Consider the following 26,666-nt stretch of genomic DNA (forward strand, 5'->3'; position numbering starts at 1 on the left):
TCAAATTGAACTGTTTTTGTGTCAATGCTTTTGTCCAAAAGTGAATAATGCTACTCACTACTACACTCTCGTTATGGTTCACCAATGAAGACAGCTGGATAGACCTCCCCTGAAAATTTCATCAAAATACATCAATAACTTTTTGATTTATCTTGCGAACAAAGAGACAAACAAACAAACAAACCCAGATGAAAACATAACCTCCTTGGCTTGGCAGAGGTAAAAATGTGTGTCCATCCATACAAAGTACAGCAACTGTGTGCACATCCATTGGTTCTCAACACAGAGGGTTGTGAGCCTAAAGCCACAATAAAAGGGATATCATTAGATCATATTATTTATTTGCTTTATCAACAGAGTAGGTTGTCAGTCAGTTTCCTTTCATGACACATGTATTTATAACTACTACAGACAATGATAACTTACATCAGTCACAACAGCACTCTCCAGAGGGCCAGGGCTGGACACCATCGGACTTTAATAGGAACTAGCTCAGGTCCAAATCTCAATCCAGATCCTAATCAAGATCAAGAGGATCGTTGGGTTACATTGTAACCCTGGTTCTCTGAGTGAAAATACCATCTCTCCAGTCGTCAGGCCGCTCGGAGACCCGTTCTGATCAAACTATCAGTGATTACACGCCACCACAGGTGCTTTATAGGTAAACTATCAGTGATTACACGCCACCACAGGTAGGGTTGGGTATCGTTTGAATTTGAACGATTCCGATTCCGATTTCGATTCCTTGTTTCGATTCCGGTTCGTAACGATTCTCGATTCCGATTCTTGTAAAAGGCAGGGTCAAAAAATGTTGGATATTTGAAATGAGCTAGCTAACCAACGGTCTTTCTGACATTTACTATACATTTCTCACAAGCTGTTTTCAACTACAATATAAATCGTCTTCTTGTTGCCTCAGCTCGGTTATGCAAACACCTTCTTCGTTGGTGTTAAACGGCTTCTTCCGGTTCACGGACTGGGAATCGATACTAGGAATTGAAATTTAAACTTTTGAACGATTCCGGGAGAATTGGAAAGCTAGTCCCGGTTCCCATCGATTCTCGATTCTCGATACCCAACCCTAACCACAGGTGTTTTATAGGTTCTGATGGGGCGTGGCCGGGCGAGCCAGTGTGTCTTAAAGCCTATCCACAGTTCTGGACACGTGGGGGGTCATTCCCCGTACATATGAAATAGGTAATGGAGTGGAGAGATGGTCTCGAGACGATAAGGAACAATACGACATTCAGAGCCGGCTGCTATTGGCCGAGGATCAGCTGGACCTCAGATGGACACACAGCACCACGACATGGTGAAAAATGTGTTGAAAAATGAAAACACAATGAAAAATGTGTTGGAAATAACACGCTGTGTTGTCCCTATCTGAACACAGAAGTTATGTTATTTTCAACACAAATTGAACTAGGGCTGGACAAAGGACACTCAGATACAGAGATAATTGAGGCTGTGATCAGAGCCATTAGCCCAGGCCTCCCCTTACGAGATATGCTAGAGATCAAGCGTGGGCTTACACTCACTTCTCTTCTCACAATTTTAAAAGGCCACTATAAAGTAGAAAGTTCCACTGACCTCTATCCCCAACTGATCAACATATCACAAGAACCGAGAGAGTCAGCCTTACATTTTCTGTTCAGAGCTATTGAACTGAAGGACAAGCTTTTGTGGAAGGCCACGAAAGGGGATCCTGATGAGCAGTATAGCAGGGAGACCGTACAGCGCAAATTCCTACGCTCAATCGAAACTGGATTGCTGAGTGACTCTGTGAAATTTCAGATCTTCCCCTACCTCAGTGATGTCAGAACATCAGATGAGGAATTGATTGAGCGGGTGAATGAGGCAGCAAAGCTGGAAGGTGAACGCCTAGAGAAAAGAAAAAGGCTCAGTACAGCCAGGGGTCCACGTGTGCAGGAACTTCACACAGAAATTCAGCCTGCTCACCCCACTACACAAGTTTCTCAACCATCCAAAGAAGCCAGTGCTGCTGCGGCAGTGAAATCTGTGAAGGCAAAGGAGAACAAAGTGGAGACATTGTGCACACAGCAGATTATCGAAGAGCTTAGAACTGAAATGAAGCAGATGTTCCGTGAAGCAATGGAAGCCAATACTACCCCATCATGGCCTAGGCAGGCAGCTGCTACCTGGACAACCATCCAATTGAAGCATTGTGGGACACAGGGGCCCAGTCCAGTGTGATAAATGACCGTTGGTGACGGAAGCACCTCCCTCATACAACAATCCGACCCATCAATGAACTACTAGGGGAAGAAACCCTCACCGTTCATGCAGCCAATAACACACCCATACCCTACCTTGGCTGGATTGAGGTGAGTTTCACACTGGCTGGAGAACAGGATGAAGTACCGGAACTGAGAGTCCCCCTGCTAGTATCTAGTGACCCCGCAGTGGCAGATGACCCCATAATAGGCTACAATGAGGGGCGTAGTCAGAGGGGTGGCTCCGGGTGGCACAGGCCACCCTTGAGATTCAATTGGCCACCCCAGGTGCCACCCCAAAATCCTAGTCTACGATTCGCCATTAACAGTCAAAGGCGAGAAATTTCTTGATGCACTTGCAGCACACTAGTTTGAAATATCAGGGTTCAGAAATATAAGCAATCTAGCAAACATGCTTGTTGTTATAGGCTACATGGCTTATTGTTTTTAGCATGTGAGTTTACAATAGGCCTACAGCCCAGATAGCAAAACTGCACTGGGACGGAACTGGGCCACATGTACCACAACATTCGGCACGGATCTTTATAATGGACCTGATCCGGCGTCCAAACGCACATCGGTCCAAAATAGTTTTGGATCTGTTTGACGGATTTGCGGCAGATATGAACTTGCACTCGTACAGGTCCGTCCCAGATAGCAAAACACACCTACCACGACATCCGGCATGGATCTGAATAGTGGACCTGATCCGGCATCCAAACGCACATCGGTCCAAAATTGTTTTGGATCCGTTTAACTGATCTGGTGGCAATAAGGGCTAAGACTGCTCCCAACAAACAAGATAACGTCCCGGCGATGATTCAGAGCATTTTTAAAAACGTATTTGTGACCCTGTAAAGCGGAACCAGTCGTTTCGGTAAAATTTAGTAAATTAAGTTATTGTGCTCACGTAAACGGCCATAAACTAAGCTTTCCAACGATATGTATATCGAGGGTATTACACAAACTATCGCTAAGATAACCGCATCCAAAGTTGACATGGTTCTCCTGTCACGATATGCCAGAAGAGGAGAAATCACCTGTTTAAGCAGCGCGTGCACAACGGGAATGAAAGCAAATGTGTTGAATCTTCGCCGGGTTTAACAGTCAAAACGTAGGTTTTTCAGTGAAACGCGTTCACGATATGAAACTGTAGACTGTATACAGCCGAATTATGCGAAAACGTGAAATTCAACATTTTAACCCGGAAGTTTGTTATTGTTGATTTTCTCAAAATAACGATGTGCGCAAAACGACTGATTTCGCTGTGAATGGTCACATTTTGTCACTGCGACGTAAAAAGAGGAAAAATCGAATTTCACCCAACTACCTGTTTACCGTTTAGCATTTGAGCGATGTAGAGTAGCCTATCCAAGTCAATCTGTCACGAAGTTAGTGGCGTTAGGATACGGTGTATGTGAGTGAAACAGCTGTCAACATTGTTAAGCAGTAATTGGTATGCAGTAATGATTTGCAATTCCATCTAGTATTTCATTTCTCACACTTATTTATCTTACCTATGGATGCGGCTTGGAGATTGATGATTACGTCCAGATGAATAATAATTGATTGAGTTAGCTGGATATTTATACCCTGTTAGGTCTAATACTTTCACGACTACGGTGTATTTCCCCCCTAATAAATTACTAAGTCAATGGTCATATCTGGTAATGTTGTTGTTCAAAACATCAGTGGAGTAGGTTAGCCTATAAGCTAAAATGTCCCAACCACATTGTTTCAAAATTCAAAACTAATATTTGCAATGCATGCTGGGAAGCAAACAAAGCAAACAAACAAGCAAACAAAGTAGGCCTACACAAAATATAATTAAAGTTATCAGAGAATGTCTAGGTTATATTTTATAAGCATCCTTAATTCTTCTGCAAAGTTTTTTATAGTGGTGACCAGTTGGGGATGTTGTGAATGTCTGCTTAAAGTCATATGTGATATGGGACCTGCATTGCAGATCCGTACCACACACAAGAAGCGGACCCGTACCACACATAAGAGGCGGAACCGCATTGCAGATCCGTACCACACACAATAGGGCTCGGGCACACGACTTGCATTCCAGGAAGCAGAAATATAGTATTAGCTGTGCTGTGCCCGCAAAGTTTTCACGTCATGATCCCGAGCCCTATAAGCGGACCCGTACCACACATAAGAGGCGGAACTGTATTGCAGATCCGTACCACACACAGTAAGCGAACCCGTACAGGTCCGCTTCTTGTGTGTGGTACGGATCTGCAATACGGGTCCGCTTATTGTGTGTGGTACGGGTCTGCCTCTTGTGTGTGGCAGAGCCATAGAGAGAGCAGAGAGAGTTGCGACACGCTTTGATGTAGCCGCCACGCGATCAAAAGTTCCAAAAAACCTGCGCTGAATGGCTGAATTCCAGGAGGGTGGGATGTACTTCTAGATGCTGGAAGGTGTAATAAATTAACTCATTAACTACTGACCAAGAGATTGGCTGTAAATAGTTCCAAGAGTCCCATAACGAGGAAATAGCCTGGAAAAAGCACTGCCATTTTTTCCTACGGAGGTCTATGGGAGTGTCGCCACTCTGTTTTATCTACCGCTCTGGTGTGTGCATACGGATCTGCAATTCATGGGTTTCATCAGGTCCCTTTCCACAGGTGTATAAAATGAAGCACCTTGATTATCAATGCAGACTGCATGGTGATTGATACACCTGTGCAAAGGGACCTGATGAAACCCATGAATACGGGTCTGCCTCTTGTGTGTGGTACGGGTCTGCTTCTTGTGTGTGGTATGGATCTGCAATACGGGTCCTTTTATTGTGTGTGTGTGGCACGGGTCCTCTTATTCTGTGTTGTACGGATCTGCAATACGGGTCCGCCTCTTGTGTGTGGTACGGGTCCGCTTCTTGTGTGTGGTACGGATCTGCAATATGGTTCTGTTTATTGTGTGTGACACGGGTCCGCTTATTCTGTGTTGTACGGATCTGCAATTCGGGTCCGCTTATTGTGTGTGGGCCACATCTGGCCCACAGTCAGATACCGTAGGTCCGCTACATACGGATCTAAAGGCTTTCATGCGGATCCGGCCCAAAGGAAATTGCTATCTGGGAGGCTACTGCTTGCGCTAACACGAAAACATATACCTATCGCATCTGCCAGTGCCCATTTATCTTCTTACACACACAAAACCCAGTATTGTAATTGTACAATCACGTAATAGCCACATTTTTAAATCTGCCTATCAGCCAACACTGTTGTATTGTTATGTTGTATTGTAAATAGTCTACTACCCTAATGTAATATTGACATTGTGGAAAGTTTATAGCTTAGGCCAGTGTTTCTTAACTGGTGGGTTGGAACCCAAAAGTGGGTTGTGGTACTGATCTGAGTGATGGGTCGCGGAGCTTGTGGCTAAAAAGAAATTAAAAAATCTATCATTGGCCCGTTATTTTGATAAAATTTATCCGTAGCCTGTCAGCCATTGCCATGGCATGGACATAGACAATGTTTATGTGGCAGGTCATGTTAGATATAATGTTAGGGAGCTAATTTTATAAAAGTATGCATCATTTTAATTTAAAAGTACTTTTAGATAATATCAGCAGTTAAGGACTTCACAAATGTAATGCCAAACATCTGCATTTTCCACACAAATAGGCCAGGCACTTTGCGTGCCTTATGTAGGCTATAGGGTGGTCCTTATATGGGGTAAAAAAAAATTGGGGAAATGTTCAACTCTCACCCCCTAAATGTGTTCGGATATCAATAAAAACACACGGTGCAAAATTTTAACTCATTCCTACAATATCTAGAGGTTGCTCAAGGCCTTTGAATATTTCAATCAGAAAACTTGGTTATATCCATCATAGCCAGCTCAGGGCTGTTTTTGTAGTTTTGAAAGTAGAAGGTCCATCCTGCAGATTGTTCACAGCATATTTCACAGAATAACATTCATCATCACTCATCAGTACTATCTTCAGAAGCAGTCAATGCTAGTATTTAATTACAGTGCATGAAAATGCACTGTACTGTTATTCCAAAACTTCTTATTATTACAGTGCATGAAAATGCACTGTACTGTTCTTCCTAGGCTTCTTCTTATTCTTCTTCTTCTAACGTATTTAATGCAGCTTCAACCGTTTGACGTAGAAACTTCATTCAAACTTTGTAACGTAGGTCTTGCTTAGGACACCCGTGCTATGAATTTTTCAACTTTGTAACTTTTATACTTTTTAAACTATTAGTTAAAAACTATTACAATTTCCCCCATAGACTTAACATTGCTCATTATGACATCACGGCAGCAATTAGAATGTTACCCCAGCTGGTCAGCCACCTGGACACCAACTGTCAGTTTCTCTCAGGCTTTAAGCATACAATCTCTCTGAAGACTACATATCCTGTTAACTGTTTCCTCTGTCCACAACTGTTTCAAAATAAAAGTCCTCACTGCAATAATACACTATTAAATCATTTAACCATTGAAACTACTCAACTATTTAACTGTTCAACCATTCCAACTGTCAGTTATCATCAACTATGCCTCCAGTCAACTACATGAAACCTCCATGTACCTAGCAACCAACATAGCAACCATTGAAATTAAGCATTTATGACCGTTTCCATAGCAACCAACATGATTATACTGCAGTAACTTCTTGTTTCCTGATAGTGGCCACCATGGATAACCTAGCAACAAATGTTTCAAAATTAAAGTCCTCACTGGCAAGTTAGCTAGTTACCATGGTTAGCATAGTTAGCATTTTTAGCATAGTTAGCATTTTTAGCATAACTGCTAGAAATGATTAGCTAAGTTAGCTAATCAACCTGGTTAGCATGTTAAGCATAGTTAACATTGTTAGCATAGTTAGCATTTTTAGCATAACTGCAAAAAATCATCAACTAAGTCAGCTAATCAACATGGTTAGCATAGTAAGCATTTTTAACATTATTGCTAGAAATCATCAGTTAAGTTAGCTAATCAAACTGGTTAGCATTGTTAATAAAGTTAGCATTGCTAGTATAGTTAGCATTTTTAACATAACTGCTAGAAATCATTAGCTAAGTTAGCTAATCAACCTGGTTAGCACTGTGAGCATAGTTAGCATAGTTAACATTTTTACCATAACTGCAAGAAATCAGTAGCTAAGTTAACCAATCAACCTGGTTATCATTGTTACCATAGTTAACATTTTAACATGAATAGAAATCATTAGTTAAGTTAGAACTGGAATGTTTCAGCTTTAAACTGTCTACCTTCACACTATCAACTCTCTGTAAACTATGCAACCACCATGTTTACCCTAGCTACACCTTAGTAACCATATCCACATTATCTATCTATTTTTGCATTTTCATGCACTGGTAATTCCTTGGAATTGCATTTCTAGTTAAACTTCTTCTTCTAACGCCTTTAATGCAGTCTCAACCGTTTAACGTAGAAACTTCATTCAAACTTTGTTACGTAGGTCTTACTTAGGACATGGGTGCTTTGTATTTTTCAACTTTGTAACTTTTATACTTTTTAAACTATTAGTTAAAAACTATTACAATTTCCCCCATAGACTTAACATTGCTCATTATGACATCACGGCAGCAATTAGAATCTTACGCCAGGTGGCCGGCCACCTGGGCACCAACTGTCAGTTTCTCTGGCTTTAAGCATACAGTCTCAGAAGACTACACATATCCTGTTAAACTGTTTCCTCTGTCCACAACTGTTTCAAAATAAAAGTCCTCAATGCAATAATACACTATTAAATCATTTAACCATTGAAACTACTCAACTATTGAACTGTTCAACCATTCCAACTGTCAGTTATCATCCACTATGCCTCCAGTCAACTGCATGAAACCTCCATGTACCTAGCAACCAACATAGTAACCATTAAAATTAAACCGTTTCCATAGCAACCAACATGATTATACTGCAGTAACTTCTTGTTTCTTGATAGAGGCCACCATGGATACCCTAGCAACAAATGTTTCAAAATAAAAGTCCTCACTAGCAAGTTAGCTAGTTAGCATGGTTAGCATAGTTAGCATAGGTAGCATTTTTAGCATAACTGCAAAAAATCATCAACTAAGTTAGCTAATCAACCTGGTTAGCATTATTAGCAAATTTAGCATTGTTAGCATAGTTAGCATTTTTAGCATTACTGTTAGAAATCATCGGTTAAGTTAGCTAATCAACCTGGTTAGCATTGTTAATAAAGTTAGCATTGTTAGCATAATTAGCATTTTTAGCGTAACTGCTAGAAATCATTACCTAAGTTAGCTAATCAACATTTTAACATGAATAGAAATCATTAGTGAAGTTAGAGCTGGAATGTTTCATCTTTAAACTGTCTACCTTCACACTATCAACTCTCTGTAAACTATGCAACCACCATGTTTACCCTAGCTACACCTTAGTAACCATATCTACATTATCTATCTATTTTTGCATTTTCATGCACTGGTAATTCCTTGGAATTGCATTTCTAGTTCATCAATTGCTTCTCTCGTTGTGCTTGTTGTAGCCTGTTGTGTTCTACATTTTTCTTTTGCATTAAGTGCAAACTATGCAAGTATCAACTATGCCCATACACCCACAATGTCCTTTTTCTCTCTGGTCTCTGGTTTCTTCTGGATTCTTCTTTCTCTCTAAGTCTGCGGAGCAGTGCGGCGACTAGGTGGCATTTCAGCCGTGGATGGAGAGCTGTGCTCAACCACTGCCCCCGCCCAGTTTTTTGCTACTGTCGGGGATCGAACCGGCAACCCTCCGGTTACAAGCCCGAAACCCTAACCATTAGGCCGCCGCTGCCCCTAATGTTGCATGTTAAGAATGAGTGCATCTCAATGTGCAATATCAAACAGGTCTCCTAACTCGTCTATGAAGGCCTCCACATTGGACTGCTGAGTCTTGTTTTTTGCTACTTTTCCTGTTTTTCTCTTGCCACTTCAGTTTCTGCCATTTGTCATATTTGTCAAGTGTTTCCAGTTGCTTTATGGCATATCCCATAATACGCAAATGTGTTAAACTTTAAAGGTCTTGAGCAACCTCTAAATATTGATTAATTTCGATAAAATTTTGCCCATTTGTTTTTTTTATATATTCAAACATATTGGTGGGGTGAGAGCATGACCTTTTAAAAGTTGAAAAATAAGGACCACCCTAGTAGGCTACCTCACCATATTCGTTGGCCTGAATGCTAAATATATATATAGTTGGTCACAACTTTATGAACTTATGAAATTACGGGTTCCAAAACCAGACCAGTTAAGAACCACTGGCAAAACACATTTCACACTTCCACTTTTGCTCATATGGCCTAATTTTTGAACGGGTTTTGTTCAGAGCTGAAAATGAGCTGAAAACTGTATTTGACATTTTATCCAATTACAAAGACATTTGATGTGAGAGTATGGTCTTTGTCCTTCTTTGTCCTTCAATTTATGAGTATGGTGCTTGGTACATGGATTTACTCATGCATGTGTGCTTATTTAACAACTTGAACCTGTTTCTGTTTATCTAGATGCCACCCTTGAATTTACCAGTGCCCCACTAGGGCCACCCTTGTTACAAATCTCTAGAATCGCCACTGGCTACAATGTAATTGAGACTGTCGTTCAGAAGGATGTGAGCAACGCTGCCCTGGGGAGACGAGAACTGGCACACAGAGTGAGCAAAGCTTTCTCAATTACAGTGGACACAGACCGTAATGAAGCTGATGCAAAACTCAGAGGCTCACCAGGATACCGGTGTCGTCAAGACTGGGTGGAAGACAGTGTTTGTACCTGCTAAACAAGGGATCACTGCTCATGTCCGGGCCCACATCAGTCCTCAGTTTCAAGGCCAGGATGTGTTCTTCTCACCTGATGTGCTCCACCCACCTCAAGAGGGTCTAGTCATCAACGAAGTGCTTGTTCGAGTCCCAGAGAGAAAGGTGATGTACATACCCATTCCCATAAGTAACACCACAGACCACAATATCTTCCTGGAGCCACACAGAATTTTGGGTCATTTGGAGGCAGTGAAGACCGTACCGGCAACCCAGGCAAGGGACAGGCCGCTGGAGGGAAAGTCTACATCCAGTTTAGTCAACACCCAGCCCACCCCGAAAAGGCACAAGCAGTCAGGGGTGTGAGACCCTCCAGTGGACCTTGACCACTTAACCAAAACAGAACAGGAAGCGGCAAAACAAATGTTAAGAGAGGAATGCCAGGCCTTTGCATATGATGAGCAGGACGTCGGGTACATCCCATCTCTCAAGATGCATATCACTCTGTGGGACACCCGTCCGGTGCAAAAAACATACATGTCCGTACCTAAACCTCTCCATAGAGAAATTAAAGAATACCTGCAGGACCTGTTGAACAGGGGGTGGATTAAGCCGTCCCGGCCATCGTACTCCTCACCAGTCGTATGTGTGCGGAAGAAGGATGGGGGACTACGGCTGTGAGAAAAGGAGGGGCCCTAATCCTGATCCTTGAAGGACTCCTGTAGTGAGGTCATGAGACTTTGATATCTGTCCCTGCCAGGACACGCTAAAAGAACGCCCTTTAAGGTAAGATTTGAACCAGTCAAGAGCTTTCCCAGAAATTCCCAGTTCATATTGTGTAGAAAGGAGAATGTCATGGTTAACCGTATCAAAGGCTGCAGATAAATCTAACAGAATTAACACTGATGACTGAGCAGAGGACTTAGCTACTCTCAATGCTTCAGTCACAGATAGAAGAGCAGTTTCAGTAGAATGACCACTCTTGAAACCAGACTGCATAGGGTCTAGTAGGTTATTCTGATAGAGGAAGTCACACACTTGCTTGTAGACCACTTTCTCCAAAACCTTTGACAAGAAAGGAAGAACATGGAACCTTAAAGGGGTCTCCAGCGCGGGAACCAACTTCTGCCACACCCAAGCCCCACCCATGCCACAGCCCCCTGCTACCTGCTGTACCTGTACCCCAGACAGGGGGTCAGGATTTGACAAGAGAATGGGGAGAACGACCACTCGCTAAATACTTCCGCATGGTACTGCAACTAGAAGGCGATCGCGAGCAAGTGGAGAATGAATGGAGGTGAAGAGTTTTTCCTAAAATCCACTTTTCTCTGGATATAATTTTTTGTGTAGAAATCGGAATATTGTATGCGAAAGGGGGGTCAAAGAAAATACACACGGCTGAGTATTAGATTTTTTGAGTCCCTTAATTGTTCTAAAAAGCCTTTCAAACATGTCAATGACATCATTCATTAGCAGGATGCTAGTGTGTTATGGGCAACAACGACCAAGCCTGTGAGAAACCAAAGGGCCATAAGTAATTGTTCATTCAACTTTCGACCTATAACCCATATTGAGCTTGCAGAAACTAAAATCCAATCTTCGATTTTTTAATGACCATCAGGTGAAACAGACCAATTTAGCCGTCTAGCCCCATAGACCCCCATTGTTTGATCACTCGTGATCGCCCCTAGTGGAACTGTAACAGGAACTGCAGGAACAATGCGGTATACAATGGAGTTAATAGCGAGTGGACCGGCTCTCCATAAATGGGCTCTGATTTGACTGATTAGCTTCGCCGATTAGCAAGGCACTTCCTCGTCGCTATTTTCTTGAAATACATCATGTCCGGTGCCGTTTCTCCTCATGCTGATCAGATGCTGATTGGTGGCCGTTCCACTCTCAGATCATGCACGAGCTTAGTGTGGGCATGAGCTCTCCTTCTGTACCTTACGTCAATCAGTAACCTGCCACTTAATTGGCTAAGCAAAACGGCACCGGAAACAAGCCCCTTGAAATGCCATGTTGAAGCCTGAAAAAATCGGTCAATTTTGGCATTTTTCACTAGCCTAGCATTCCCATTGAAATGAATGGGGGCGGGACTTGTTCACTTGCAGTTCTTATATTAGGCGCGTTCAACTCCAAATGACCTCTTGCAGCAACGAGAGCTGCCGGTGACAGCAGGGGAGGGGATACAAACGCTGCTATGAAGTTGTACACTCTCTACTTCCCGTAGTCTAGACTTGACCATGTGACGAAACATGAGGGACGAACCCGCATGGACCCTTACGGATATGAAGAGGCATCTAAACACCTGCACATACGTCAGGGATGTAAAAGCCAATTAGGGCAAAGACCTGACGTCATGAAGGCAGGGTCTAGGCTCCGCAGCACTCCGCAGTACCTAGAGGGCTGCTGCGCTGCTGCTGAGCAGCCGCCTGGCCACGCCTTGCTCCCGCGATAAGTTGAGGCCATGTGATACCGACTGCCGAGTCGAAAACACACCCATCTAGACCATCGTGGACAGATTTTTAACCACGTGCATCTTGTGCTGTGCAGTTTTTGTGCTGCGCAACCATCTTGAACGCGCCTAATACCTCCATGATCCCAGAGGCGTGGGAAACTGCAAACCTACGCAGAATATGCAGGGAATAGTGGGGAAATTCAGAGAAGCATAATCAACTCTGCTACACTCGCCCATGGCCAAACAACTTCAATCTTATCTGCTTCCCCTCCCACACACACACCCACCAGCACTGACCAAGGCCACTACTGGAGCAACATTAACCCAGAAGATCACTGCAGCGAGACACTCTTGTTACGTACTTATAATGAGGTGTTTTTTTCCTGCTTCCACACTGTGCTCTCCACATTCTGAGCTGCGGAGATGCGGACATAGCCAGATTCAAATTCTATTCAAAATTTCCAACACTCAAATTTTGTGGGTGGGTTAAATTTGGGCTGGCTTCCAATCAGCTAACACACATGCCAAACAATAGTTAGAGGCAATGAACCTAGTAATTCAGATGTTTTTTTTCAAGATTTAATACTTTAATTGCCATACAGCAGAAGTTGTTAGGAATTTGCTGCAGTGTGCTCCACAACAGACAAAACAACACCACGCAAAAAGACGCAGACAGACTTAAGACAAAGTACATGATACATTTGCTCGTCCTTACAGGCAAGTCTAAAGTGGCAAGTGACTTAAAGTAGAATAAAATGAATGTCACTTTAGCATTGTGTTGTTGAAGATAAATATGAATTTTAACCCATGTTCATCCATACAAGTATATGAAACATGTACATTCAGGGGAATGATCAACCCCAGTAAAAGGATAACACGAGACAAGGTTGTGATTTAATTGCTATCAAGATAGAATACAGAGAGCAACTTATCTCACAAATCACCTCGACTTCAGAGAAGCCGATTAGACATACAGCCATCATTTCTGTCAGCTTCACTAAAACAGTTTTTCCTGGAGTCAAAGAGGAGACAAAATGACAAGAGGGGAGTAGAGGAGAGGAAACGAGTAGAACAGTTACAAATGACGCTCATCCAGTCATGTGACTCAAAGTAACATCTCTGCAGTGCTCACCCTGTGCAAGGTGTGTCTTCCTGAACTTCAAAGGCTACAGATAACAACTGGAGGTCTCAACAGGTATGTAACTCAGCATTGATGAATAAGTTAAAAATCAAATGAAATCATGATGTATCGTTACCTGCAATTACAGTTTTTGCCCGTTGCTTGAACACTATGCTTAGACTAAAGTATATTACTTGAAGCTTTTGTACCATACCTCAAACACATACCCATACCTTAAACAAAAGTGCTGCTTTGCACTCTAGTTGCAATTCTACAACACACTTACTCCTTTATGCAACACAATTGGTCCATGCATACTACACTCTATATCAAAAAATTATATCTCAGGGCGCCATTCGGAGATAAATCCTCCTGATTTGAAAGTGTATGCATATGATGCAAGTGTGTTTCATTTTGTCACCAGAGTTACATTTTGACAAAGATGGTTATATTTTGATAGCAGAATTTGATATAGAGTTTCAATTTGACAGATGTGAAAGGTATATTTCGTAGTAGTGTGTTATCTTTACTTGTGTGTAGAGTGTTGGCACAGTGAGCGAAGTTTTGCGAAATGTGTTCAAGCACCGGGCAAAATGTCATTTGTGTTGCCATAACATGCCCTTTATTGTCTCATAGCTCATTAGCTCTACTTTTCTCTGAGTTAGTCCTGTAATTGCAGTTCAGACATGTTGTTTGCATTTATCTAGCTATGTAAAACTATAAAGTATCTTTCAGCATCTTGAGAAGTACTAATTGAATGTATTATTACATATTTATAGGCTACATATTGTATTATTATTAATAATGATTGCACCTTATGCTTCAGTTAAATATGGTCAACGCTATAGAGAGACAGACAAAGAAAGAGAAAGTGAAAGCATTTTACCGACACGCATGGCATCAAGCAAGACATTTTTAAACAAAATTAAATCCCAGATTTGCCTGCAATCATGTCTAATAATTGTTTCATTTACAGCTCTGTGAAGTGCTCCTTATTCAGAACCTACATAACACCATTAGTACACTATTAGTCCACCATTACTGCTCAATTGTGGTGTAGCTATAAGAAAAAAAGTATGCAGGCTTAAGGTAGCATACAATGATGCAATGAGGTTGCTGCTTTGTGTCCCTAGGTGGCATAGTGCCAGCCAATGATTTGTGTCCACCAGGGTGCCTACGTGTGAGGCACTCTTAAGGCAGTTGATGTTTGTCTTTATGTGCCACCTGGACAAGTCAGAGAACCAATATTTATAGAAGCCTTAGTCAACCCTCTGAAAAGCTGCTATTCAAGATTCTAGGCTAAGAAGGCATTGGTGCAATTGTCTGTATGTCCTATAGGATATGTGATTTCTTATGTATTTTTGTATCAAACAAAATAACAAAATCTCCTGCTATCATTGGGAAAACACCTTGAAAACACTTGCACAGAAAACAGAACACTTCACCGTTTTTTCATTACAGTTTTTGCCTATTGATTAGACACTAAAATCAAATGCTTACACCAAAGCCTCAATACCTAAATTTCTTGTATTATACTTCACAGTGTAACCATAGCTTAAACACATTCTCTACTTTGCACATTGTTTGCAATTCTGCAAAACACTTTTTGCGAAACACACACGTTTTCTTACATTAGACACTTTGTGCAAAAACAAAATCCCCTGGTATCATTGGGAAAACACTTTGTTCAAAATGCAAAACTCATATGGCAATTGTAGGCACTTGCATACAGCCTTGAAAACACTTGCACAGAAAACAGAACACCAATCGGTCTGAACCTTAACACTACAAATAGGCCTCCAGTAAGCCATTTTGAGAACTTTGCAACCATGGAGACAATTCATATATCAAAAGTTGTATACCTGCCCCCTTACAGCCCCTTTCTAAATACAATTGAGGAAATTGTTCTGCATGGCGATGGAAAGTAAATGGTCGCCAAGTACACATCGCCCGCATACCTCTTCTGCAGGCAATGTGGCAAGAGGCATGTGGAGACATTGGGGATCAATCCCCCCCCATTGTATGTGTGTGTGATATTGCACCCCCTCCCCCGCCCCCCCAGCCCCCACCACATACACACTCACATGCACACACACACACACACACACACACACACACACACACACACACACACACACACACACATACATACACACACATACACACACACACACACACACACACACACACACACACACACACACTCACATGTACACAGACACAGACACACACACACGCACGCACGCACGCACGCACGCACGCACGCACGCACACACACACACACACACACACACACACGCAAAACCAATATATGTTGTTGTTTTTTTCAATCGCAAATGATCCAGTATTTTTTTTTCACTTTTGTTTTGTTGCTATATTTTACTTTTCTATTTCTCTTTATCTCTGTAAGAATGGTTGTTTTTTTTGTAAAAACTCTTGTTTGATTACTGCAGAAATTCTACTTTTGAGTTTTTACAGAAGATGAGGTCTGAGAAAATGACCAAATAAAATACAAAAAACACAAAGACGGCAGTGTTTTATATAAAGTGCATCAGGTTACTGGTGATATGGAAGGGTAATTCAAATGGTGTGTTAGTTTTGTTGCAAGAATTTCGTTTTTAGAAAGGAGTGTTTTGATTGCAGTGTTTCATTTTGGCATATAGATGTGAGTTGTTTATCTCCAAGTGCTATGTGTTATAGCTGTGTGTAGAGTTTTGAAATAATGAGCGAAATTCTGCAAAACGTGTGTAAGCAATAGGCAAAAACTGTCACAGCGACACATGGCTGCTAGTTTAAGTGATGCTGTTGTAACACACAATAATAGGCTAATATCAAGTTGATTTGCTCACTTCATCTCTCAAATGTGTGTTGCTAACCTAGGTTATGGGATTTAGATCATTTCGGTTTAACGTCATTTAGAAATAGGCTATGCAATGTCTTAGAAGTTCTATGATCCCAAAAAGATTGTCTTCGACTTGTTACATATTTGAACATTTATTTAATCTAATGATATAGAAAACAAGGAATTGCACCTCTGATTGCATCTATATGCTATGCGCAATTATTATTCACTAGCCTAAAAGAATGAGACTGTAAGCTAATTACTCTCACTTAGGCCTATTTCTTAAAGTGACAGGCACTCAGTTACACCTACTGTACACACAACCACAAAAAAACATAATTATAGATAATTATAAGTAGAAATACTATATCGGGATATCGTTATCGGGATATAGAATTGCCTATCGGAAAATAACTTTTTGGCCATATCGTATAGCACTAGATGTAACCTATATGTGTGCAGTCAGTATCCTGGCCAAGGTGAGAAAGCGCCCCTCCCAAAGGGGGGGCAAAACGGGGTCAGAAAATTTGCACCCCGTCATTTTTCAACAGTAGGACCACAAATAGAGCAAAAAAAAAAAAAAAAAAACATTCAGAAAAAAAACCTACGGGACAATTATTTCATGACAATTCGTACCCCACCATAATGCTATGTGTAGTTTTGGTTGAAGTGCTTCATTTAGCAGAATATGAGTGTAGGATAAATATTTTGCAGTTTAGGTGTGTGGTTTTGTGAATTGTATTGATAAAACCAGCCTAGTTTGCAAAATTGTGTTTAAGGTGGTCAAACCTTGATGTGAATAAGCAGAGAAAGCACTGATGGTAAAATGAAAAACACATTGCTTTTGCTTCCTATGCAATCAATGCATATCAATGCATATGTAGTAGGATGGACTGACTGCTGCCCCTGTGTCATCCCTCTGGCCTGTCAATTGGCTAACGAGGGGCGGGGCAGTGACCTTAATTGGTTAACTGGCCAAGTGCAGCCTATTTAAAGAGCTTGGTGGCTAGCAACAGTGGAGGCTCTGCTGCAAGAAGGTGTGTGAGAACACCAGAGCCTTCCACCAGGTATGAAATCTTTGAGTGTTTGTTTGTATTAGTTTTTGTCATTGTGGTTAATGTTTATCGTTTTATGTACTGTAGCTGGGTGCCCTGCCTGTCCGGACCACGGCAGGGGTGATGTTGCCTGCTTCTCCGGACTGCTACAGTTGGTCAGGCTGCTGTCTTGTCTTCATTTAGTTTTGTTTGATGTTTGATTTACTATTTTGTCTGTTACCTTTGGTTTGGTTGTCTTTGTCCATTGTCCTTCTTTTGTGAGCAGGCAGAGTGTTAATGGGGGGGCCTAGTCACCTGCTGGGGAACTATAGTAATTGCACGTGTGTGTACTGAGAGTTGCTTGCTGTGGAGAGCTGCATTACTTAACACTTTCATACTGTAGAATTGCTGTGTTGGGTACAAACTTATCACCCTTGATATTAGCCTGCCCCCTCAGGCAAGCTCTGTCTGTCTCTGTTGAATGTCTGTCTTTTGTGTTCAATAAATTGTTTATTTAAGGAATTCATGTCTCCAATATGCTTTAAAGAACCTGTGCAGCTCTGTTTGGTAAAGGTCCCGAGCTCCTAAAGATTCCCTGAGGCGCTAGGCCCCAGGGTGGCGTAGTCAGGCTACAGATTTGGGGTGGTTGCACTGTCCACCCTGTTACATTCTGGCGTAAGTCGGCAGGATGCAAAAAGACATGAATTCCTTTTCTTTTGTTTTGTTAGATTTGTAGATTTGTGTTGTGCTTGGTTTTCTTTGTTTTCCTTATTTTCAAGACAAGACAGCAGCTGACCAGAAGATCATGCACCAGGAACCCTCTGAAGTCCAGCCTCCAACATCCAAGTGCCCACCCTCACTGTGGTGAAGTCCTCTGTGCCTCCTTTTGACCAGCCCAGCGGATGGCGCCTCCGCAGGTTGGTCGGGATCGACCCATGGAAGGACTGTTACCCACTCTCGTCAGGGTTCATGTTGGAGTGGAAAGAGCATGATGTATGGACTTATGGGGGGATGTCGGGCTATATGTGTGTTTGCCATGATTTTACCAATTTTAATAGGTAACCGGGGGTAAGTCCTCAGAGAATCACTGGGTCATGGGGTGGGTCCCATTAGCGGGGTTTTCTGAGGGGCCCCTGGTGTTCCTCATCCCAGCATTGGCCTACTGACCATGCTGTGTGTCCTTTTACTGTGTGTTGGGTAGCAGTGCTCGAAACACTGGGTCCCCAAGATGGTAGGTAGCAAAATGGGCCTACTGACCTTTCTGCGTGCCATTGTTGGTTGGGTAGCAGTGCTTGAAACACTGGGTCCCCTGAATCTGGGTAGCAGAACTGGCCCATTGGCCAGGCTGCATGCCACCGGAGTGTTGGGTAGCCGCGCTGGCCGCGGGGTACCCTGTATCTGGGGTTTGGTCCAGTGACCAGACCCGTCCCCGTCATGGGGTTGAGTGGCAGCACTAGGGTCAACCTGGCTGCCAACTGCCTGTTTGATTTTATTGTATGTGGACTTGTGCCTGAGTGAGCCCTTACCAATCCGTTTTAATGGTGTATCGTCGGGACGAGAATGTAGTAGGATGGACTGACTGCTGCCCCTGTGTCATCCCTCTGGCCTGTCAATTGGCTAACGAGGGGCGGGGCAGTGACCTTAATTGGTTAACTGGCCAAGTGCAGCCTATTTAAAGAGCTTGGTGGCTAGCAACAGTGGAGGCTCTGCTGCAAGAAGGTGTGTGAGAACACCAGAGCCTTCCACCAGGTATGAAATCTTTGAGTGTTTGTTTGTATTAGTTTTTGTCATTGTGGTTAATGTTTATCGTTTTATGTACTGTAGCTGGGTGCCCTGCCTGTCCGGACCACGGCAGGGGTGATGTTGCCTGCTTCTCCGGACTGCTACAGTTGGTCAGGCTGCTGTCTTGTCTTCATTTAGTTTTGTTTGATGTTTGATTTACTATTTTGTCTGTTACCTTTGGTTTGGTTGTCTTTGTCCATTGTCCTTCTTTTGTGAGCAGGCAGAGTGTTAATGGGGGGGCCTAGTCACCTGCTGGGGAACTATAGTAATTGCACGTGTGTGTACTGAGAGTTGCTTGCTGTGGAGAGCTGCATTACTTAACACTTTCATACTGTAGAATTGCTGTGTTGGGTACAAACTTATCACCCTTGATATTAGCCTGCCCCCTCAGGCAAGCTCTGTCTGTCTCTGTTGAATGTCTGTCTTTTGTGTTCAATAAATTGTTTATTTAAGGAATTCATGTCTCCAATATGCTTTAAAGAACCTGTGCAGCTCTGTTTGGTAAAGGTCCCGAGCTCCTAAAGATTCCCTGAGGCGCTAGGCCCCAGGGTGGCGTAGTCAGGCTACAGATTTGGGGTGGTTGCACTGTCCACCCTGTTACACATATCAATGTGCAATGTCATTTCTCATAATGTCCTTGGCCTACTGCAAATAATCCTATGTAACATGCATAACATTCAAATGTGGAAATGATGTTTCCATTTTATTTGTGGGAGGTGTTTTCATCCTTTTGGGGCTACAAGCCCACCAAGTTTCCAGGAATCATTGACAGAAATTTACTGGAAAAGTCCAGGAATGTTGCATTTGCAAAATCTTAACTTGGCAGACAGTCATGTAATCCTGAACAGCAATTGTAAAGACAGATGTGTGATCTACAGACATCTTATCTGTTCACATCCTTCAGGCACAATGATGACCTTTGCTGCACTTGTTCTCATCTTCTTGACACCTGGAGTTGCTCTTGGACAGGTGACCATGAGTATATTACTTAGTTTATTTATTCAATATGTTGAGATGAACATATGGGTGTTTATGTGTCATGTGTATTTTTCCAGCATGGTGATAGAACTGCATCCATTAAGGTGTTGCCACTGGATATGGCCGAGAATTCTGTTGATGATCAATATGACGGCTGCCAAGAGGAAATGACAAGCTTAATACAGATCACGTATCTAAAACAAGAATTGATGAATATTTCAACAAACTTCAACAATGCCTGGAAAAAAGGAACGGACTTCTGCAGTTCTAAACATCAGAAATTCACAAGCGATAACTTGACATGGAACCACTGCATTGCCTTGCATGCATATACATTAGATAAGAACACTCCAGCAAAGATATTTGATGTTTTCAATAATGCTACTCGAGCTGGCAGACCAAACTACATCAACAGGACATATGGGTGGTATTCTCTTCACTTTTTCTTGACTGTTGCATTACAACGTCTCAAAGCAGGACAAATGTTTTGCAAGTTGACATATCGTGGTACAAATAGCAAATTTGAAATACGTAACACAGAGATTCGATTAAATACATTCACATCCTCTTCCATTAACCGTGCCGTCGCACAAGAATTTGGGAAAGTGTCTTGTTTTAAAATCAAGACATGCCATGGTGTCTCCATCCAAGACTATTCCCGTTTCCCAAACGAGGGCGAAGTGTTAATTCCACCATACGAGACATTCAAAGTCACTGCTGTCAAGAAAAAGTCGGCCAATCCTAGTCTCTGGTGTGAGACTGTGTATGAGTTATACAGCACTGGAACCAGAAGTAACCAGCAGTGTGAACTGGTGAAACTAGAGGCATCTGGCGAATCTCAGATCTATAACAGATATCAGCCTCTAGTGGTGTCAAGTGCCTACATCTTCACTCTTATTCATACTTTCTTACGCTGAATATGATGATATCTAACCTGAACCAACATTTTAATCACTTTATTGATTGATTGTGAATCTTAAAAAATCTGTAAAAGGTCAAACCTGAAAGACTTTTCTGATTGTCTGTCACATGTGGTGAGGGTTCACAGGGAGGTGGTTGATAATCTCATATAATGTGTGTAATAGCCTATATAACATATATTTCTGATAATCTTACAGGTAGCCTGCTGTGTCATTTAGACTGGCCTATTTTGATGTTGCAACAGCTACATTTGTAAATAAAACTATGGAAAAAGTTTTTAAATGCGTTTTGATTTCAGGCTGTAAGACAAATAAAGTAACTATTTCAAAGGGGTATGACGATTTTCTATAGGCACTGTATATGACCAATACCTGTATATTGTGATGTATGTTTATATTTATGGTAGACTATTTGGCTCTTTTGTCGTGAATAATGCTACTCACTACATTTCTTGTTATGATTCACCAATGAAGACAGGTGGATAGGTTAAATGATCACATTTCAGGTGCTTCAGGTGCTTAAAAAGGAACATAACGCTTTATATGCCTTTGTGTTCAGAGCTACTGTACCACATAACATGCATGCCAAAGCCAGTCTTTGAAGAGCTGCTTTTCTTCATTAACAAGTTCATGACAAGCGTTGTTCTATGAATGAATGAATGACTCAGCTATGATTTCATTAATTTAGAAGAACAGGAGATTTGTTTCTCTCCCAAGTGAATGCAATATGCTTCCATGAAAATGAGTGTGGTATTCAGCATTGAATTTTGTTCAGGCTAAAGATGATTATAAATTCAGCAAACCTGTGTCCATCCATACAAAATACAGCAACTGTGACGTGTGATGTGTGCACATCCATTGTTTCTCAACACAAAGGAGCGTGAGCCTAAAGCCACAAAGGGATTACATTAGATCATATTATTTATTTGCTTTATCAACAGAGTTGGTTGTCAATTTCTTTCCATGACACATATGTATTTATAACTAGTACAGACAATTGATAACTTACATCAGTCATAACAGCACCCTCCAGGGGGCCAGGGCTGGACGCCATCGGACTTTAATGGGAACGAGCTCAGATCCAAATCTCAATCCAGATCCTACTCCAGATCAAGAGGATCAATACGACGGCAGGCCCAGATCCATTACAGAGCCGGCTGTTCTTAACCGAGGATCAGCTGGTCTTCAGATGGACACATAGCACCATGACATGATAAAATCCTATACTCTCAAAATGAATGTGTTGGAAATAACACACTGTGTTGTCCCTATCTGAACACAGAAATGTGTTAAAAACAACACAAGTTGTGTTATTTTCAACACATAATGTGTAACAAATAACAAAAGCAATGTGTTGGAAACAACACAAACTGTGTTGTCGCTATCTGGACACAGAAAGGTGTTGTTTTCAACATTCATTTTAAGAGTGTATGTTCTGTGCACAATCTCACACGTATTTCATAAATCATTTCAACTTCATAAAACCCGTTTAGGCATACAGGCCTCGGTTCAGTCATCTTTATTAAAAACAGTAATATGAGGTGCTGGAGTCCATGATCAGCGCTTTAACGTCCACGTCGTCTCCGGTGAGCACCGGCAGGCACCGGTCAGATGTGTGTGTGGGCCGTGGAGGAGGGGAGAGGAGGAGGAGAGGAGAGGAGGGGAGGAGAGGAGGAGGAGAGGAGGAGGAGGAGAGGAGAGGAGGAGGAGGAGGAGAGGGCACGTCGTCTCCGGTGGGCACCGGTGAGCACCGGTCAGATGTGTGTGTGCGCCGTGCTGGTCAGGAAGGAGTCTCCGAACACGTTGGTGTAGGAGGCCTTGAGGTAGTGGACGTAGCTCTGCAGGCTGCGGTTGGTGCTGTCGGACTCCTCCAGCTTCTTCCTCAGCTCCTCCACCCGACCCTGCATACGACGCTCCATCTGAGGGGAGGAGAGGAGGAGGAGAGGAGGAGGAGTGGAGGAGAGGAGAGGAGGTAAGGATAGGGGAGGAGTTGATATGGGAGAAGGAGAGGATAAGGCAGGAGGAGAGGAGGAGAGGAGGAGGCGATGAGGTAAGGATAGGGGAGGAGAGGAGGAAGAGAGGAGAGGGCAGGGGAGGACAGAAGGAGGAGAGTAGAGAGAGAAGGAGATAGGGAGGAGAGGATAGGGGAAGAGATAGAAGAGTCTATGGTTGTGAAGGAGTTGTATTGTGGTTGTGAAGGAGTTGTGTTGTGTTTGTGTCGTGGTGTGTTGTGTGCAGTCACCTCATCTTTGCAGCGGCGCAGCTGGTTAATCTCAGACTTGGCCACGTTCAGCTGTGTGTGTAAGGTGTATATGTGTATGTGTGTGTATGGTGTATATGTGTATGTGTTGTGTGTGTGTTGTGTGTGCAGTCACCTCGTCTTTACAGCGGCGCAGCTGGTTCATCTCAGACTTGGCCACGTTCAGCTGTGTGTGTAAGGTGTATATGTGTATGTGTGTGTATGGTGTATATGTGTATGTGTTGTGTGTGTGTTGTGTGTGCATTCACCTCGTCTTTGCAGCGGCGCAGCTGGTTCATCTCAGACTTGGCCACGTTCAGCTGTGTGTGTAAGGTGTATATGTGTATGTGTGTGTATGGTGTATATGTGTATGTGTTGTGTGTGTGTTGTGTGTGCATTCACCTCGTCTTTGCAGCGGCGCAGCTGGTTCATCTCAGACTTGGCCACGTTCAGCTGTGTGTGTAAGGTGTATATGTGTATGTGTGTGTATGGTGTATATGTGTATGTGTTGTGTGTGTGTTGTGTGTGCATTCACCTCGTCTTTGCAGCGGCGTAGCTGGTTCATCTCAGACTTGGCCACGTTCAGCTGTGTGTGTATGGTGTATATGTGTATGTGTGTGTGTGTTGTGTGTGCATTCACCTCGTCTTTGCAGCGGCGCAGCTGGTTCATCTCAGACTTGGCCACGTTCAGCTGTGTGTGTATGGTGTATATGTGTATGTGTGTGTGTGTGTTGTGTGTGCAGTCACCTCGTCTTTGCAGTGGCGTAGCTGGTTCATCTCAGACTTGGCCACGTTCAGCTGTGTGTGTATGTGTATGGTGTATATGTGTATGTGTGTGTATGGTGTATATGTGTATGTGTTGTGTGTGTGTTGTGTGTGCAGTCACCTCGTCTTTGCAGTGGCGTAGCTGGTTCATCTCAGACTTGGCCACGTTCAGCTGTGTGTGTATGGTGTATATGTGTATGTGTGTGTATGGTGTATATGTGTGTGTGTGTGTTGTGTGTGCAGTCACCTCGTCTTTGCAGCGGCGCAGCTGGTTCATCTCAGACTTGGCCACGTTCAGCTGTGTCTCCAGCTCCAGGGCTTTGGCCTGCACCGCCCGCTCTTTGGTCAACGCACGGTCCAGACTCTGCCCAACCTGCCCATCACCACACAGCAACACAATGATGGATTATCATGGTGTGCTTGTGTGTGTGTGTGGTGTCTGTGTGTGTGTGTGTGTGTGTGTGTGTGTGTGTATGGTGTATATGTGTGTGTGTGTGTGTGTGTGTGTGTGTGTGTGTGTGTGCGGTGTATGTGTGTATGGTGTATATGTGTGTGTGTGTGTGGGCATGTGTGTGTGTGTGTGTGTGTGTGTGTATGTGTGTGTGTGTGTGTGTGTGTGATGTATGTATGTGTCTGTGTGTGTGTGTGTGTGTGATGTACAGTGAGGAGAAAATGTATTTGATACCATGCTAAAGTTGCCTAAAAAGAGGAATATAAAATCGTCATTTGACAATTGATCTTAATGTCTTAATTCAAAAATTGAGTAAAAATAAAACCGCTAAGTACGCCAATTTTCTTTGTGATGGAAGAATGTTTCGTAAATAAATAAATGTTCTTCCTAAATGCTAGGGGGAAGTAAGTATTTGACCCCCAATGTAACCCTATGGGAATTCAACACATAGGGTTAACATAGGGGCGGGCAGATTTTTATTTTTTAAGGCCAGCTATTTTATGGATTCAGGATATTATGCATCCTGATAAAGTTCCCTTGGCCGTTGGAATTAAGATAGCCCCACATCATTACATACCTTTCACCATAGCTAGAGATTGGCATGGTGCTTTTTCCAGTAGGCCTATTAGCCTGTTTGATGCTCATTGAGCTCAATGCAAATCAAACAGGCTAATAGGCCTACTGGAAAAAGCACCATGCCAATCTCTAGCTATGGTGAAGGGTATGTGATGATGTGGGGCTATTTTAATTTCAAAGGCCAAGGGAAATTTATCGGGATGCATAATATCCTAGATCCATGAAATAGCTGGCCTTTAAAAATAAAAATCTGCCTGCCCCTATGTTAACCCTATGTGTTAAATTCCCATAGGGTTACATAGGGGGTCAAATACTTCCTTCCCCTAGCATTTAAGGAAAACATTTATCTATTTACGATACATTCTTCAATCACAAAGAAAATTGGTGTCCTTGGCGGTTTGATTTGTACTAATTTTTTGAGTTAAGGCATTAAGATCAATTGTCAAATGATGATTTTATATTCCTGTTTTAGCAGGGTATCAAATACATGTGCTCCTCACTGTATGTATGTGTCTGTGTGTGTGTGTGTGTATGATGTATGTGTGTGTGTGTGTGTGTGTGTGTGTGTATGTGTGTATGGTGTATATGTGTGTGTGTGTGTGTGTGTGTGTGTGTGTGTGTGTGTGTGTGGTGTATGTGTGTGTGTGTGTGTGTGTGTATGATGTGTGTGTATGATGTATGTGTATGTGTATATGTGTGTGTGTATGACGTATGTATATGGTGTATATGTGTGTGTGTGTGTGTATGATGTATGTATATGGTGTATATGTGTGTGTGTGTGTGTGTATGATGTATGTATATGGTGTATATGTGTGTGTGTGTGTGTATGATGTATGTATATGGTGTATATGTGTGTGTGTGTGTGTGTGTGTGTGTGTGTGTGTACAGTATATACAGTGTATCTGACCTGTCTGTGCGCCTCCCCGCGCGCCTCCTCCAGTTGCCTGCAGAGCAGCTGGTTCTCTCGGCTCTGCTCCTCCACACGCTGCTGGGAGCTCCTCACCCTCTCCTCCCTCTGGGACAGCGCCTCCTGCAGCTCAGCGCTCCTGCTGTTGGCCTCCTCCACACGCCTGCACACACACACACACGCACACACGCACGCACACACGCACGCACGCACGCACGCACGCACGCACGCACGCACGCACACGCACGCCAGCACACACACACACACACACACACACACACAGACACGCACACGCACACGCACACGCACACGCACACGCACACGCACACACACACACACGCACACTTTATATTAGCATCATACCTAAGGGACTTGCCCTAAACTTCCAGATGATTTTCACCCAACTTGCCATTCCTTTCCAGAACTGAAAGTAATTCTTAATTCCACGTATGTGTGCGTGTGTGTGTGTACATCACAATATGTATGTATGTGCAGTGTTTCCCACAGATTAGAAGGCAATGTGTGGTGGTCGCCCCATGTCTGACGGGGGTAGGTAATGTATTATAATGTATTTTATTTTTTTTTACCAAGATGTGAAGCTTGTCTTTATTTG

General features: G+C 42.8%; 2 protein-coding genes across 2 annotated transcripts in view; one reads left to right on the forward strand and one right to left on the reverse strand.

Annotated features, from left to right (window-relative positions):
• Positions 1-20,126: 20,126 nt before the first annotated feature.
• Positions 20,127-21,389, forward strand: LOC134089365 (NAD(P)(+)--arginine ADP-ribosyltransferase 1-like). Its single transcript, XM_062543806.1, has 2 exons — positions 20,127-20,186; positions 20,273-21,389. The coding sequence occupies exons 1-2, from the start codon at positions 20,127-20,129 to the stop codon at positions 21,110-21,112; spliced, it is 900 nt and encodes a 299-aa protein (XP_062399790.1). The 3' UTR covers positions 21,113-21,389.
• Positions 21,390-22,092: 703 nt separating this feature from the next.
• The window catches only part of LOC134089366 (outer dense fiber protein 2-like), a 17,122-nt gene continuing 12,548 nt past the window's right edge, over positions 22,093-26,666 (reverse strand). The window contains exons 16-18 of the mRNA XM_062543807.1: positions 26,054-26,216; positions 24,367-24,492; positions 22,093-23,034 (exon numbers count right to left, since the gene is read on the reverse strand). Coding sequence (XP_062399791.1) covers positions 22,870-23,034; positions 24,367-24,492; positions 26,054-26,216 — 454 coding nt within the window. The 3' untranslated portion in view covers positions 22,093-22,869. The remainder of the gene's footprint in view (positions 23,035-24,366; positions 24,493-26,053; positions 26,217-26,666) is intronic.

The sequence above is a fragment of the Sardina pilchardus genome, chromosome 8 (assembly GCF_963854185.1).
Source record: "Sardina pilchardus chromosome 8, fSarPil1.1, whole genome shotgun sequence".
In the NCBI taxonomy this organism is placed as follows: domain Eukaryota; kingdom Metazoa; phylum Chordata; class Actinopteri; order Clupeiformes; family Clupeidae; genus Sardina; species Sardina pilchardus.